The sequence below is a fragment of the Caloenas nicobarica genome, chromosome 23, assembly GCF_036013445.1.
Source record: "Caloenas nicobarica isolate bCalNic1 chromosome 23, bCalNic1.hap1, whole genome shotgun sequence".
Taxonomy (NCBI): Eukaryota; Metazoa; Chordata; class Aves; order Columbiformes; family Columbidae; genus Caloenas; species Caloenas nicobarica.
The window spans coordinates 5,348,663-5,365,936 of NC_088267.1; the positions used below are offsets into that span (position 1 = coordinate 5,348,663).

At 53.3% G+C, this 17,274-nt stretch overlaps 1 protein-coding gene across 2 annotated transcripts in view; it reads right to left on the minus strand.

The window, feature by feature from the left end:
* Positions 1 to 3,119: 3,119 nt before the first annotated feature.
* RUNX3 (RUNX family transcription factor 3) overlaps positions 3,120 to 17,274 on the minus strand; it is a 36,508-nt gene continuing 22,353 nt past the window's right edge. The window contains exons 4-7 of one of the 2 annotated variants that reach the window (XM_065650665.1): positions 15,205 to 15,369; positions 12,391 to 12,407; positions 11,600 to 11,654; positions 3,120 to 3,745 (exon numbers count right to left, since the gene is read on the minus strand). In XM_065650665.1, the coding sequence (XP_065506737.1) occupies positions 3,120 to 3,745; positions 11,600 to 11,654; positions 12,391 to 12,407; positions 15,205 to 15,369 (863 nt within the window). The remainder of the gene's footprint in view (positions 3,746 to 11,599; positions 11,655 to 12,390; positions 12,408 to 15,204; positions 15,370 to 17,274) is intronic. The other variant, XM_065650666.1, reaches the window with a different exon arrangement.

Here is a 17,274-nt window from a genome sequence, read left to right on the forward strand (position 1 = left end):
TCTCTCCAGCAGTTCCCTGTCCTGCTGGAGCTGAGGGGCCCACAACTGGACACAACATTCCAGATGAGGTCTCCCCAGGGCAGAGCAGAGGGGCAGGAGAACCTCTCTGACCTACTGACAGGCGGCGGGGGGAGCACGGGATGCTCGGCGCGGGATGCAGGAATCACCTGCCAGCTCGGTGTGAGTGGTCCAGACCCCCCTTGGAGATGCCTAAAGGGGTTTTCTCAGCCCAGTGTCCCCCCCAGCCCTCCCTGGACGACCCTGCAATGCCAAACTGCGCTTGAGAGCAGCCGTGAGCCCCCCCCAGACACTGGTCGGGGTGCTGGGATGCTCAAAGAGGTGCCAAAATCAGACCCTGGAGAAAGAGCAGCGAGGGGAACATTCCTGTGCGGGGGGGTGAGAAGTGAGCAGGCGACGGCAGCGGGGAGGCTCGTAACCATACATTTATTGTTCCACCTGGAAAGTCATTAAAATGATTACACGGAGGCCTGATGATACAATCACGTACATCGGATAAAGAACATCGACAGCCCATAATTAGGAAAGCAGAACTGACCGCTTCGCTACGGCTTCGTCCCGGCGCGGTTTCCGCCCGACCCTGTTCCCATCGGCGCCGGCCAGAGCTTCTCCCCGTGACTGCGACAGGAGCAGACCCTCCTCTTCCTCACCCTCCCTCTCTCCTCATGTTTCTCCATCCCCAGTGACAAGTGCTACAGCTTAAAAAGATGGGCTACATATTAAATATAAGGGCATTACCTTCAAGTAGGGCTGGTACATTACACAAATAACCACATTATTTGGTATCACTAGCATTTTTTTTTCTTTAATGTCCATCGTAAGACACCATTAAAAAACCCAACAACTTTAGCCTTCTTTATCTACAAAGAACTTTGTTCTCATCTCCTTAGTTGTTTGTTGTTATTTTACCCTGCACATACAAGTATTAGAAGCATTATTAAGCATTGGATCCTTCAACACATTTAAGAATTATATTATTATAACAAATAAGACCAAAAATTAGATTTTATAGTTAAATATTCTGTGAGCCAAAGGGGTTTTACTGTACAAGCGATTGTGCATTTTCTTAAAAAAAGCAAATTATAGTGCAAAGCAAAAAACATTGGCCTGTCTTCTGACCATCTGCGTACAATAGAGGTGCGTATATTTACACCTTCACATGACAATATGTCATAAAAATAACATCGTTGCCATTCTTTTTATTTACTTTTTTTTTTTTTTTTTTAATCCATTACGAACAGTCTTAAATTAACCTAGTACTACGAATGCCTTGTTTTCTTTGTGCTTTCAACCAGTGGCGCGGTCGGATGATAAAAATAAATGCATTAAAACACAGGCTGCCGTGGTCCAGTTTCTACAGCTGGCGAGCAGCGGCGAGGTGCCCGCGGCCTCTAAGGCAAGTGAAGGTTGCAGTTTTGCTGGGGTAGGGCTTATTTTTCTCCTTTTTTTTTTTTTTTTTTTTTTTTTTTTTAAAATTATTATCATTTCAAAGAGTTGCTCTTGTTGCTTATTTACGCTGTGAGTGGTCATCGCAGCTTTCCAACGAAGCCAGGGTGTCTTGCTCCAGTCTTGCCGTGGTAGTGCAATTACAACGCTCCGCACCTCGAGCGAGGGCTCACAAGCTGCCAACTGAGATTTGGAATGGTGCAACTTTAAACAGAGGGGCCGGGGGGGCAGCTGAGGGTTTCGTTTTCTTACGTTCATGCAAAAAAAAAAAAAAAAAAAAATTAGGAAAAAAACCTAAAAAAAGTCTTGGGATTTGGCACTTTTAGTGCCGCTTCTTCAGCTTATTCATCTACAGCAAGATACCCGTGCACTGGGTGGCCTGGGGGAAAGGAAAGTGGGAAAATGCAAGATAACGTTGCTCCGCAATATTCCTGTCACCGAGGGATTAAATAGAAATCGCTCCTTTCTCCAAATCTCAGTTAGAGCTTTCAGTATCAACCGACAAGTGTAAGTCGCTTTGTAATATAAAAAAAAAGAAGTCATCGCATGTCAATCCGCTCCGGGTAGAAAATGTGGGAAAGAATCATAAGGGCAATACGATGCTTTGCCACCAGGCGTGTGTGTCACCGCTCAGAGGGGATGACAGGGAGAGCCGGGGTCGTGTCAAACGGTCCCGAGTCCCTTTGGCAGCGATCACACTTGGAAGTGCATCTGGTGCATCTTGGATTGTCCCGAACGCCGCCACCGCTTCAGCCACCGCCACTGAGATTTGCGAAGAGGAGCGAAGAATTGAACGGTGAGGTCAGGACAAGAGGGCGAACAAAAAATGCATCTCGTAAAAAGTACGTCTCGTATGTAAACACAGAGGAAAGGGGGGGGTCTGTCAGGCGCGGGATCAGCCACGTTACTGTTTTAAAAATGACGACAATGACAAAAAAATGAACAACGTAGCCCGTGTCGTCAGCGACAAGTGAAAACAATCACATCACAGCTCTCGTTCACGTGGCTGGTGCCGGGCGACCCGCGGGGGACGCGCTGAGCTGCAAACCAGGCTCTGGGGCTCTGGTGCTGGCCCGGAGCTCTGTGGTGGTTGGGGGCCCTACACCGGTGGGGAGGGAAGGAGAGCAGACAACGGGGGGGGGGGTATTTCTTTTTTTTTTTTCTTTTTTCTTTTTTCTTCCTTTTTTTCAGTTCAGTCTTCCTGCATTGGCAGAGAGATGGCTTGGACGACTCCCTGGTGTTTTTCTCTTCTCTGAAACATTTTGCAGAAGAAGGGTGAGCTTTTTGTAACTCTCGAATGCTTTGTGTGGAGAAGAGGTGCAAGTGAGATGACTGAGAAGTGTTCTGCAAGAAACAAACATCGGATTCCACACGTCCTTTTCTTTTTTTTCCTTTTCCCTATGTACATTCCACATACTTATATGAGAGGAACCACATCAAGCGACAAATTCAAGCCTCGTGGACGTTCATCTTGAAATGTAACGTAGGTCCTGGTCCATCTTCGCTTGATGTTTGCCCACGCTTGCATGCTTTTGGTTTGGGACACTTTGGCTTACCTTTTCCCTAGGCATCATTTTGCTCTGTTCACTACCAAAACGAGTAACGTTAACGGTGGCTGATTAAGCCAAAGATATCACTGCCTAGTTGAGTTCCTCCTAGTAGGGTCTCCAGACCGACTCATCCATCCTCCCAGTAGTCGTCATGGCCGTCGGCGAGTTACTGTGGCTCCCGTCCGCGTCCACCCCGTCGTTCTGATTGCCCAGGTTGGGATTCATTAAGTTGTTCCCCGCCGAGGCGCTCGTACAAGACGAGAGCATCCGTGTGGGGGAGCGCTCGCCGCCCGCCACCATGGAGAACTGGTAGGAGCCCGAGGACGTGCCGTAGTACAAGTGGTAGGGAGAAGGGTTGGTCTGGAAGGGTCCGCTCTGGTTTTGCGTGGAGCCGGGGTAGGGGGGCGGCAGGTAGGTGTGGTGGAAGCGCGTGGTGGTGGGCATGCTGGTCATGCTGATGCCCCCGATGCCGGTGGCCGAGGGTGTCGCGGTGTAGGGAAAGGCGGCGGACATGGCGCCGGGGTAATGCATCCGCGGGTCGGAGAACCTGGTCTCGGTGAGCGCCGGCAGCGCGGGGAAGGAGCGATCGAACTGCCGCGGGTCGGGGAAGGGGCTCAGGTCCGACGTGCCTGCGGAGGTGGAGGAAGAAAGCGGGGGGGTTAGAGCCGGTAGAGTTTGTCCTATAGCCTGGGCTGAGGAACTGAAGTCAGTGGGGAAAGCAACTCTTGGATCTGCCAGGGGAACTTAAATACAAAAACCCTAAACCCGTTTGTTTAAGTTGTTCCCATTTCCTGCCCTAAAATTTGTTATTTCCTACCCAAGAAGAGACACGACTGCGCTGACTTCTCCAGGGGTCTAGTCATCTCAGGAGGATTAAAAAAAAGCCCACACCCCATAAACACAGAAAAAAAATGTTTAGCCATGACATCAGCTGTGTAGTAAATAAATGGATGCGGGCCCCAGACGGCCAGTCCCTGAGATCCTCGCTGGTGTATATACACACACGGAGCCGGGGAGGAAAAGCCGAGTCCAGAGCAGCCTGCTAAGCCTTCGTGTGGGTGGCCTGTTCGTGCTGATACCATCAGGGGATGGAGCTGATAAACACACGGCTGAAAACTCCCAAGCGAGGAGCCACGATATCCCTTTGCTTGAGTTCTCTGTGTATTTTGCTCCTTCCAAGAAGATAAAGAAGAGTGAGAAATCCAGCTTTTCTTCTGCTGGGGGAAGGGAGGTTTAGGACAGCACGATGGGGACGTTACCCAGGTCCCTCGGATGCCGGAGCCCCTCGTGCCTTTTCCTGGGGGGGGGATTTAAACCCCAAACGGGGTCACAGCCAGTTTGTAACTGGCAAGGGACATTCGCCCGGTGCTGACGGGCCTCGTGTTTCTGCGGTAAGCCCAGCTTAGAGACAGGAATCCAGACCAGCAGATCCTTTGAGGACCTCGAGGCTTTTCCGTGGCTCTCTCAGCTCTCCTAGGACCAGTCTGCAGAAAGAGCAGCTCTAGCCCAAAGCACCGGACTGGCGCACCAAGCTCGAAGCCTTGGCCAGCTGGAGGTGGCTCTTCATCCTTTCTCTTTACTCCCCAGACCCCTATTTTTCCCTTGTTAAAGGCAGGGGCATCGCACCTGCTTCGGTAGTGAGATGTCAGCTGGCCTCAGGGACATTTTTTTTGTCGCATCGGGTGGCTTTCGAATCAACTCAGAGCCAGAAAACGTGTGAGATAAGTGCGATAAACGTGCTCGTTGGTTTTAGATATGCATATATACACAGATGCACACATTCATATGATTGCATATTTGCTATGCATGCATAGGGATGCACGTTTTATATATATGTATTACGATGAAGCATTTTTAACTTCTCAGGGCTGGTGTTTGAAGCCCTGCAGCATTTCCCCAGGAAAAAGAAAAAAACATTCGAGCTAATCCCTCGCAGCTAACTGGTGGCAAAAGCATGCTCTGGAGGAGCAGACGGGCAGGAGGTTTGATCTGAACCCTCTTTCTCATCCCAGCTGAGTCCTTCAGCCGCCGGCCGCTGGAAGGAGAAGGAGCAGGAGGTTCCTCCCTCCCCTCCAGCCGTTTTGCGGGCGATGGGCAGCGCCTGCCCTTCCCACGCAGGCTCCACGGAGGAGAAAGGCAGAGGGTGCACCTGGTTTGCGAACGTGGCTGCGGCTTTGGTGCGAGATAAAGAGGGGAGCAGCCCAAACCCCTCACGAACCGTGCTGTTCGGCACACACCCGGGGCTGGATGCAGCCGCACCGAGCGCGGGAGCGGCTGCCCGGCCGTCCCTCTTGCATGCTGTTTGGAGGGGTAGGATGCGTGGGCTCTCCTGAAAAGCACGACGCTGTGAAAAATGCTCAGGGCTGACCAAACCAACCCGATTTCAGGGCTCAGCCTGCCAGCGGGACGCTCTGCCCCATCCCAAAGCCGGGCTGCCGCAAAAGCGGCACCAGAAACGCTGTCAGGCGCCGTGAGCTGGGGTTTGGAGACCGACCCTGCAAGAAGCAGCTTGACCAGATTCTGTAGCTTTAGCAATCCGGCAGCATCACAGGATGAGGTAGGACCACGGGGCAAAAACCCTGGCTGATCTTGGAGAGAAAAAGTGGTATTTTCTGAATGCCTCCTCCTTACACACATGCAGCCCTCCCACTGCGGTCCGAGTCGCTGGGCTGTTTTGCCAGACACCGAGAGAAAGCCGTCTCAAAATCCCCCCAAAACCCCAGAAAACCCAGACTGCTGCTCCCTGCCTTCCCCAGGGCAGATGACAATCTCCAGCCATCAGACCACGCTCCTTCATTACCTTTCACATGCCCATAAATAATACTCCATAAAAAGCAAATTGAAACAAAACGTAAGCGCTCAGGGCACATTTCTGTTTTCCTCTATAACACGCTCGAAGTTGTTTTGGTTTTTTGTTTTTTGGGGTTTTTTTAAAGGTTATGTTTTATCGGCCTGAACTCGCAACATTTGGCAACGGGTCCTCACTACTAATTTAGAGGCAAGCGTTTAGGAGTGTTAATTACAGGCTGCGTGCGTGGCGAGCAAAGCGCAGCGGTAGCGTCGGGACCGGAGACACTTGGCTATTGCCTGCGAAACACCGATGGGCAACGGGCGAGCTCTCCCAGGCTTTGGAAGCCCGGTCTGTGACAGACAGGGCTCTGCAGGACCTGTTTTTTGCAGGACTCGGTCTCTGCATTCTGCACATCTGTGGGTGCAAATCCTTTAGAAAACGAATCCCTTGGCTGCGCCTGCCCCGGCCGGGGAAACCCACGGGCAAGCGGAGCATCCAAGTGACCACGATCAAAGTGCTTTCATCTTTGCTGGGCCTTGGGCTTAAAGTCTGGCTCAGAATAAAGCTCCAGCTTTCCACTGCGAGTCTGAGGCTTAAAAAAAAAAAAAAAAAAAAAAAAAAAAAAAAAGACACGACCATAAAAAACCACTTGTGTATTTTGTCTCTGCGTTATCTGGGGTTGGGATTCGGACTTCCCAGGATGTGGCAACCAGACACAGGGCTGCTCTGCTGTATAATGTCAGCCTCTGCTTTCCCGCGGCCCCCAGCAGCCCCTGGGGAGGCAAAGCCTGTCTGTCCTCGCTCCCCAACGTGACACCCAGGCGGGAGAGCACGGGTGTGCTCCGCCCCCGGGGCCTCCCCGTTAACCACGGCCCGGCCCGCCGCGGGGCTCGGCGGCCACCCCGGCTCCGCGCAGGGGCCGCCGCGGCCGGGGCTCGAACCGCGGACTCTGGAGGGCAGCGGCCGCCGGGCCCGCGGCGGGAAGCGGCCGCCAGATGGAGCCGCGGGCGCGCCGGCCCCGCTGCTGCCCGCGCTGCGCGGGGAGCGGCACCCGCTGCGGCGGGAGCGCGCCCGGGGAGCCCTGCGGCGGCACAGCGGCTCCACGGAGCCTCGACCTGAGCGCTGTCATCCGCAGGGCTGTCCCTCCGCATCAGCGCCATCACCTCAGGGCTGCCCTGTCACAGAACCCCAGAATGTCAGGGGTGGGAAGGGACCTCGAAAGCTCACCCAGTCCAACCCCCCCGCCGGAGCAGGAACACCCAGATGAGGTTACACAGGAAGGTGTCCAGGCGGGTTGGAATGTCTGCAGAGAAGGAGACTCCACAACCTCCCTGGGCAGCCTGGGCCAGGCTCTGGCACCCTCACCGGGAACAAGTTTCTTCTCATATCTAAGTGGAACCTCCTGTGTTCCAGTTTGCACCCATTGCTCCCTGTCCTATCACTGGCTGTCACCCAGAAGAGCCTGGCTCCATCCTCCTGACACTCCCCCTTTCCGTATTGATCCCCATGAACGAGTCACCCCTCAGTCTCCTCTTCTACCTCAGTTCTCGCCCCAGGGCTGCCCATCCTTCTCACCTCCTTCACCTCAGGGCTGCCCCTCCGTCTCACGGGTCCGTGTGGGTCAGACACACAGCCCTGGCCGAGGGCACCGTCCCTCCCGCCCCGCATCCGCGGAGATCCCTGCTGGAACAGCCCCAGCAAGGTCCAAATCAAACATCGCCATTAATACCCTGCATAACCACCCAGCTCAGCAGCAAAGCAACTCTCCGCCACGCTCAGCCAGCCGTCAAACGCCAAGCGACGGGCTAGGCAAATGCCAGGGAAGTGGGAGCGGGTGAAGTTCTACCCTCAGGCTCCGCGCTCCCTTCGAAATCGCAGCCAAATGTGCTTTACAAATGACATTTCGCTGTCCCCTTCCCCAGCACGGTGCATCTCACGCACACGTGCCTGGTAGCGCGGCCGCGGAGGATTTACTACGGTTTGCCTCGCTTACTCGCCGGCCAGCCCCCATTTGCTTTTTTGGACCCTGGCAATCTGAGCTTGAGTATTTCAGTTGTCCAGTTGCCAATCAAAATATTTGAAGGAAATGTTTATTTTCTTCTCGAAATCACACCAGCTGCTGCACTAACTGAATAAGCCCATTTAGCTGTAAGAATTTAACCATTGTAAGAGTGAATTGAGTCCCCCAACTACTCCAAAATCTGACCCAATCTATCAGCGGAAATGTCAATGTTTTGGATGGGAGTTTGGGGAAGTGTGGAATGTGTATTAAATAAAAGCCATGTAAAGGTCAAAGCCCTGGTTAGTAATGCCACTGTCTCCTCGTTAGGGCTGTGCTGCCCAGGGGACCGCGGAGGCCGGGACACACCCCGGCATTTAATTGTGCAGCTGCAATTTGCACCTTTTGAGGACCCCCAAGTCCCTCTGTACGTGAAGCCGGATAGAAACAGGCTTTCAAAGCTGCTCAGCCCCTTTCCAGATAAAACAACCGTGTGCGAGTGACACAGCAGCTTTCTTTTTGCCTCGGAGACAATAGGGGTCTTTTCTTGGGGGGGTGGCAAGGAAATAAATGCCGAGGCGATGCGTCCTGCAAGAGGTTTTAGAGATGAACGGCGCTGATGTGCATCCAGCCCAGCAAAGTGGTGGGGGCTTCCACGGCCTCCCCACCCGGGGAAAATGCCTGTTCTGTCTGGGGCAGCAAAAGCAACAGCAGGAACTGTGCAGCACGGGGAGAGCTTTGAGGGACGAGGGAAGGAGCTCACGCAGGGCATGTGTGCAGAGCACAGCAGCAGGAGGAGGCTGTCAGACCATCTGGGGCCGAGCGGTGACGTGTGGAGCCCCAGCAACTCCACGGCACCCAGAGATCACTCCCTGCTCCCCAGTTTAGAGATGTGGGGACCATGCAGTGGCTCATTCAGCAATAAACCTAAGCATGCGTGTACATTGCACAACAGACACAAATGCACGTAGCGTGTGGTACACACAGAGAGAATAAAGGAAATTCAGAGGGAATTTGGTAGAGTGGAACTCTCCAAGTGTACAGAATATTTAAATATCCTCAGCCTGGCCATATATCACCGTTTTATTTATACGCACGTATGTGCCTTGCAAAATTGTCATGAAGAATCTAGCCTGGGGCAAAAAAGCCTTCCTTTCCTGTTTCATGCCATGAAGATTGACGACAATGTAAACTCTAATGATACTTTATGCCCATGTATATAATACACATGCATGTGCAAGACGAAGCGGGGACAGAGATTCTCTGTCTGTATATACCTTGGGCTGTTTTTTCTCTACTGCTTTCTGTGATGCTTGGCCCTCCGAGTTGTCTTTCAGCATTTTTCGGACCTCTCTTCCTCTCTGCTTCCTTCCCGTGACCATAACAGCTCCATCTGGGAGCACGGAGAGGCAGGTGGCCAAAGATGGGGGGAACCTGCTCTGTCCGGGAAGGTGCACGAGATGCATTTGGTCCCTGCAGACCCAGCTCATCTCTAGAGAAGGCGCCGCTCTCCTCGCCACCCACGCATGCAGGCGCGCTCTCACGCCTCTGTCACGTATGTGAACGAGTTCATTCGTTTCCAAGTCAGGGCCAACTAAAAAAGAAAACGGCCCCTTCCTCTCACCCCACGAAAAATAGAGCAAAATTTAGTTTTGGGGGGAGGAGGGGAGGTGTTGAAAAAAAAATGAGGGTGTGAGCAGCATCCGTTGTTACACGCCCATGGAGCGATTGTTGTGTATCTGATACGAGCAGCTCACCAACTGGGTGCAGGTACTTCCTCTGCAGAGTTTGAAAAAAAAAAGCCCAAACCCCAAACCAAAACACACCACCACACATGTCGCTTATCGCAGCATCACCAGGCACCACCTCAAGATCGCCGAGCACGTTTGTTGCTCAGTTTTCTCATTCTCCTCACACAATTCTCCGTGCACACGCTCAGCTCCCAAACCCGCCCCGGTGAGCATCCCAAACCTTCACCCTGCTCTCCTGGGTCCTCTCCCAGCACTTAATCACACCCTGAATACAGTGAGCAACAGCCTCCTGGTTTCTACAGGCGGGCAGGGCAGCGAGAAGGGACATTCCCAGGTATTCCCGGCTCTGTGAATCACGCACCGCATCTCAACCTCCTCTGCAAACTCCCCCAGGTCCGTCGGGATGCTCCCACCCTTCTGGGAAGGACCCTGCTGCCAACATCCAGCCTGGATTTATTCCGGGCCAGTTCAGCCCCATCTCCTGTGCCAGCACCATCCTCCATAGCTTACATTAGCTCCTCTCCCTCCCCGATGTTTACCCCCGGGTGTATTTAAACACAGCAATCAGCCCCGCTCCCAGCCTAGACTAAACAAGCTGGGCTCTCCCGGCTTCCTCTCCCTCCGCTGCTTCTCCTCTCCCCTTGCCATCCCCAGAGCTCTCCTCTGCCTGCACCTCACATCCCGCATCCCGGCATCAGGCTCAATCCCTGCCGCTCCATCCCGCGAAGCTAATGAATAAGCTAACGGTGCTAATTGGAGCGGGTGGGTGGGCTGAACGGGAAGCGCTCCCTTGATTGCAGGCACTCCCTCTGGCCTGCCCGCGCTTCGCTCTTTACCTGTATTCAAAGGGTATTAAAAAAAAAAAAAAAAAAAAATTAACAAGCCCTGACTACATAAAAGGAAGCTGCAGAATTTACAACCCCGCCTGCAGCTAGACCACCGTGCCTGCCGAGCAGGTCCAGGCCAAGCCAGGTCTGCCATGGGAAACCCACTGCGGAGCGCCGGGGTGATGAGGGCGGCTGATGGGGCGACCGGAGGTTCAGCTCCTGCCCCGCTCCAGCGCTCCCGGGCTGCACCGCAGCCCGACGATGCGGGCAGTGCCCTCCCGCAGCGGGACCGCGGGCTGGGGGATCCCCGGGGGCGTTCTGAACCTGGCAATCAGCATCCCGGCATTGCGAAAATCCCACGGCAAAGGCGGGATGGCATCCCTGGAGCCCGAGGTAAACTCAGCCGGGCTCGTTGCAAGCTCATCTGCTGTTATTTCATAGGAACTGCAGCGCTTTGGCACCCTGAGCTGCGGCTGGGAGACGGAGACGGCTGCACATTAGCGGCCACGGATGCTCGGACTCTCTTTTGGTGGATGCTCCCGAACAGCGCTGGCCTGTGGTTCATCTTTGACCGTTACATGCCAAATTCGTTTAAGGGACATCCACGGGCAAATGTAATTGAGGGGAGCAGAAAAGCAGTTTAAAGATAGGCACAGCAGCCTGCGGAGCCTGGGAGCAGGCAGGAAACCCATCTTCTGCGTGTTCCTTCCTTTGAGGCTGAAGCTGGATCCCACAAGATGTTTTCTTCCCACTAATGCTTGCCTAGCTTCCTTTGGAAACAATTTAGCCTCTGCCCATGGTAGAATGTTTTTATCCATTAAGAAACGGATATTTTAAAGAAACCATAAGTCGATCTGGACAGGGATTAGGAAGCAGCAATTCAGTGTATTTGCTGGGCCCGTAATTCAGGACTTAACCTCAGAGCAGCCACGTTGCATTTCGGAAACAATAGGGCACTTGGTGCCTATGCCAAGAGGTTTCTTAAAAGTAACGTAATACTTTAAAAATGTAAATTTAAAAAGAAAAAGGGAGCGAGATTTTGTTCTAAATGCATATGGTGAAGCATTCTGCTGATGACTGGCCCGTGTTAAAAACGTTGCACTGGTTTTAAGTAATGGATTGGAAATCAAGCTGGTTAAAGCTGGGCTGTTTCCAGATCGGGAGACCCGAAAGCTCTTCACCAGCAAAGACAAAGTCTCCCAAGCTGCTCGGCAGACACCAAGGCTGGGAGAGGCAGGATGGAGCCTGCAAAAGGCTCCAGCATTTACTGCTCTCCCTGGGAAGTCAAGGGAATTTGGGTTTGCTGGAGCAATATGAAGAGCACGCAAGGGGATGTTAAGTGCATTAATCAAAGCAGCTTGCCCTGTTATTGAGTAGATCAAATTTAGAATCACTTTGCAATTGTCCTTGTGTACGCAAGGCCCCTACATGCTGCTGGACAATGCACACAATTGCTTTGGAGCGGTCGAAGATGTTCCCACCGCGAAGGCAGAGCGCGGGAGCCGGCTGCGTGGGCGGTCCTCCTCTGTCGCAACGGGAACGAAACGCTTCAGCACGAACCACGGCTGAAACGCAGGCAAAGCATCGCACGGAGAACCGGGGGCTGCGAGGAGCATCCCGCTTCTCCCCGTGAGGACGTGTGTCCATCACCATCCCACTTCCCCAGAGCAAAGGGGGCCCCGAGAGGCAGCCCAAGGCAGGCAGAAGCAAGTTCCTTTAACATCTTGCTTCGCTTTTAGAGAGCTACTTGATTTTTTTTTTTTTTTTTTCCTAAGCTAGAAGACAAAACTCAAAACGAAGCAAGCACGCAAGGCTCTGGCTTCGCGTGCCCCGTAATAAGGAACCATTTCAAGCCATCCTAATGACAGCTTGGTGTCTCGCTGCGGAGACGGGAGAGCCGGGATTTCAAAACCTCAGATTTTCCAGACCTCGCTGCAGAAGTATCGGGCCAAAACCTCAACGGGGGCAAACGGCTCTGCCCAGCTGAAGCCGGGGAAGCAGCGCTGGCTGATGCGGGACGAGGGTCTGCTTGTCCCACCTGCCCCGCTGCCGAGCTGGGCTCTCATCACAGCTACACTGGGGTGAACCTTGAATTGCCCTGTTTTCCCTCCAAAGCCGTGGAAATCGGGGATAAAATCTGGCCTGTGGAGGGCTGCAGATGTCAGTCACGTTTGCAGACAGGCGCGGGGAGGGATCGGTCCCCGCGCGGGGTACGGCGAGACCAAAGCCGCTGACTTGCACCGACACGGGGCGGTGGGAAACCAGCTGGAGAGCAGGATCTGACCCGCCCGGCCGCGGTGCTGAGCGCGTTCTCCTCCCGTGTTTCCTGGCATGCCCTTCAGAAACCACCAGTTTTCTCTTAGCGGGAGGTTTTTGGTTTGAGACCATTTAACCTCAGGATGATTTTACACGGGGGCTATTTATAACCCGCACGGGCAGCTTTCCTGAAAGCCCTCTGCACGTGGCTGAGGGCCAGATCCTTCCTCCATCTACACCAGCGTCCTTGCCGTGATCTCCACCGCTCCCGAGGAGGAAAGACTGGACCGGATCAGCTCAAACACATCCCCAATCCCCCCCAAAAAAAGAAACGCCGTCTCCCACCCTTTTGGCCTCCAAGCCCAAACCCCACGTGCTGCGTTCAGGGATTTGAGGCGCCCGAACCCCTCAGCTGTTTCTGAGCAGCTCGGCTCCCCAGCCTGGTTTTGCCAGAAGGATTAGGAAGGGTTTGTGCAAACTGCTGGGTCAGCAGAACCGGGAGGCCCCGACAACCTCCGGCGCACGAGCTGGGGCTGCCGGGGGTTCATTCCCAGAGAAAAAACCTGCCCCTGCGCCCCCCTTTAATCCCCGCACAGGGGTGCAAGGATGCTGGAAACATTAACGTTGGGAAGCACCCAGGTAAAGGATGAACTCCAGCCTGCCCCATTCGTCCCACCCAGCTGCTATCTCGTTATGCTTTTTGCTAATTGGCTTCTCGTGTGTGCTACCTAAGAACGTGCCAAGTCGTGAGAATTACAGGCCTGTTAACTCCTGTGTTATTCTTGGCATGGGCCAAGCTCCACTTGGTTGGGTAAAAATTACGATCTTGGTGAATAAGCCGTGTGTATGTGGGGGAAAGGCTTTTTAAAAATGATTATTACGATTGGTTATAGTCAGCGTTGTGTCACAAGGACCGGGCTGAGGTTACAATTACCAAACTGATTCTGCTCCCAGCTACGCTGGTAAGAACCCACAGTAATTTTAAGACAGTTCCTCCCGTCCGGGAACGCGGGAGCCAAGCGCAGGGTGCGCACAAACCGCCTTCTGCAGCATTCCTGGGAGCGGGGATTCACTCCGCAGGAATGATCCGAGATGGCTAATTTGGTGTGTCTCCACTCCTGCTGTCACTTGACATTTGGGAATTTGGCACCGACAGTAACTTGTGGCCAGCTGCTTCTTTTTTTTCTTGTTGAATTTGTGTCACCACCTGATTCTTTGCTCCAAACAACACTCTCTGGGTTTCTGGCACTACAGGGGACTGTGCTAATTTAAAATATGCATCTTTTTTTTTTCTTCCCTCAAGAATCTGTTTCTTTATTATGCGGCCAATGAGATGAGACTATAAAACTCTTTCTCCCTCTTGCTTTTTTTAATGAAAATCAAACGATAATCCTACACAAAATGCCCGTCTTCTTCTCATAAACCGTGCTAATATCAATGAAAATTCCAAGCGTAAGAATTTGCATTTCAATGAGAAATAAATTAAATTTTCGCTGTAATTTTGGGTTGGGAGGAGTGGGGCAGCTTTTACATTTCAGGTAACATTTTCAAACATGTTTTTGCACCTGAGACACCCTCTTTGCCAATGACACTGAGGTTTCTCAGACGTCCGCGTCACCTCTGAAAATGCACCGTAAAGGCTTTTGCAGCTTTTCAGTCTGAAACCTTCCGATCACCAAAACTCAAAATGCAAACAGGTTAAGTACTATCCCTTAAACCCAATTAGAATTTCTGCTCATTTTCAAAGGAAAACAACACCGAGATGAAAAATGCATAGAAAAGGACCATGTCTTGTGTGCAGAACGGTCTCTTTAATGCATCCTGGTGGCATCTGGCCGTGCTGAGAAATGCAGCAAGGCGGGAGCATCCCGGCTGCCGGTTATTTTCAAATGCAAGGCTTAATTTGGGGGCTAAAAATTCAGATGCACGGGAATTAGCAGAGCGGCCTCTCTCGAGTAACTCTGGTGGCAATTCCAACCTCTTTCCTGGCAACGAGCTATGATGCAGATTCACGGGGAGCGCCCGAGGGCTCAGCTATGCTGATGGCAAATCTGGGAAGAGCAAAGCCCGTGCGTGTGCGCACGCGTGCGCCCATGCAGGTGTGCATACGTGTGGGGAATTATGCTGGAGTCGGGCGATAGATCACCAGACTTGGCATAAACACAATGCAACCAGATAAGAAACCCTTTGGATTAGCATGTAAAGTATAATACACCCTTTCTAGTTGATGCTTAATCGTCTCCGCGGGTGCCTTCATGTCAAAGAAGTTACTGGATTCAAAGGGTGTTGCTCTGATCTCCCTCATGTTCATGCTGAAACTGTTCTAGTTTTTCCTAGGACCCCATACCTAATGGTGCACGGAGCAAAATCACCTGGGTTTCTGATTCAGCAGCCATCTGCTGATTTAATGGGTGCAAAAAGAGCCAAGGAACCCAACCAAACCCCTCCCTGGCTTGTCCCCAGGCAGGGACAGCCCTGAAATACCACCCGGAGGGATGCTTGTCCGCGCCCTGCCTGGCACGAGGGTTCGGGGTGCGATGCCGGGCTGGGGCACCCACCCGGTTACCTTGTATTGGAGTCTGAGCCTGGGACCCAAAGTGGCTCGTGGTGCTGAGGGATCCGCGCGGGTTGGGTGTTGTTGGGGTGACCCTCATGGATTGGCGCAGCCGTTCCAGTTCCCCGTAGCGGTCGGTGAAGGGTTTGGCTTGGTCTTCTAGTTTTTGTCGGTGCCCTGGAACATGATAAGAGAGTGTGATATCTAATCAGTTACCCTTTGGCGAGAGCGCCCTGGTTACACACCAAGTCAGCGCAGCCTCCGTCTCTGCGGTTTGCTGTTATTCACACCGGGGGGGGGTTGCAAGGCACACGCAGGCCAGAGGATCTCACGGTTCAGGCAAACAAACCCTGATGAGGGAGGGACACAGACTGACCCGCACGGGTGGCCCCAGATCGTTGGGAAAGTCAACACCCGATGAAGGAGCAGGATGCAGGCGCCGGGCTCGGGATGTGCCAGGCTCGGGATGCACCGGGCTCGGGATGCGCCGGGCTCAGGATGCGCCGGGCTCGGGATGCGCCGGGCTCGGGATGCGCCGGGCTCGGGATGCGCCAGGCTCGAGCACCCACCTACAGCCGCCGTCAGCGGCTCCGAACGCAGAGGGGAGACACACGCAAGGCAGGAGAAACCCCATCTCCTGGCAGGGTGGTGACTGGGGAACCAGCAAAGGAAACCTTGAATTTTAAGTACTTTCAACAGCATTTTCTCAGTGCACAAAGAATGAACTCTTGTCGTACTTCATCCCCCTCCCCAGCTCTGCCCACCCAACGGGGCCAGAGCCGAGCAGGGCTGGGGAAGGTGCAGGAGATGGGAAGGGACTGGCCCGGCCACGGCACCGCACCTCGGCCACCTCACTTTGCTTCTTTCTGTTCCTCTTTTCCTACCCGTAAAACGGGGAGACGATTCCCCCACCTCCCGCAGGCAGGGCAGCGGCGAACGAGCATTTGTAAAGAGCTCCCAGCTCCTTAGGTAGCAGCTGCTGGCACAGGGCAATAATTATTAAATTTATGCTGATTGTCCCGAGGCAAGAAGCGCATGAAATACGCTCGATACATAACTTTCGCATTTTACTGTATTAATCATTGCTGAACAGCTTCACTCTCTCTGGGCCAGATTCCAGTCTCAGTTACACCCGTACAAAGCTGGAGGGACTCCAGAGAAGCCGGAGCTGCTCCGGTTTGACATCGGTGCCAAATTCAGACCTTGGATTCTCCTTGCTCTTTACCTGCCGCGGCCAGACGGCCCTGAAACGCCCCCAGCTCTTTGCACCTGCCATGAAAGGACCTTCCCAAGGTGGGGAATGCCTTATCCCGGCGTAATCGGGAGCAGAGCTCGGGGCACTGGAGGTGTGCGGGCACGTCGGGGAGGCAGGAGAAGACCTGAGAAGAAAAAAAACCTTCTGCAGCTCTTCTGAGAGCCGAGCCTTATCAGATCCAGCCCTCCGGCCCAACATCCACCAAGTCGGGCTCAGTTCTTGGCGGCTTTTGAAAAGAAAAGCGACACATTTGAAAGGCGAAAAACGCAGCCACCTCTTGCTCGCACCCCCCTTCACATCTGCGTAGCGTGAGCTCGGGTGTTAATTTATAGCGAAGTCACAGAAAGTCCCCAGACTTCCCCCTCTTTAAATCTGATGCATGATATCTTCTGATCTTGCATTTTCTTGGCTCGTGGTGCTCAGGCTGCACTTGCCAGGCTGTCTGCAAAGATGCTGGTGGCTTGGAAGGGACAGCATCGATTCTGGACAGCATCACTCCCTGGGTGTCCAAACAGCAAACTGTCTCAAACCGCAGGTTTTGAGAGGCTTTGAGCCTCCCCTGGGAGCTCCACATCCAGGCGAGCCCCACCACCCCCCAGCCTCTATAATCCCCGGGCTTCTGGCTGGGGAAAAGTCCAAACTGAACAAAAACGTGCTGACGCCGGAGAGCAAAACTTGGTGAGGACAAACTCCCAGCACAAAGCAAAACCCAGCCGTATTTTGAAAATGCGTTTTCCCTGCTGCATGAAGTAAACCAAGGAAACCTCAAATCAACACCATAAATGACCTGTTCTCATCTCCGTGCGTCCCTAGACCTTGGGCACCTC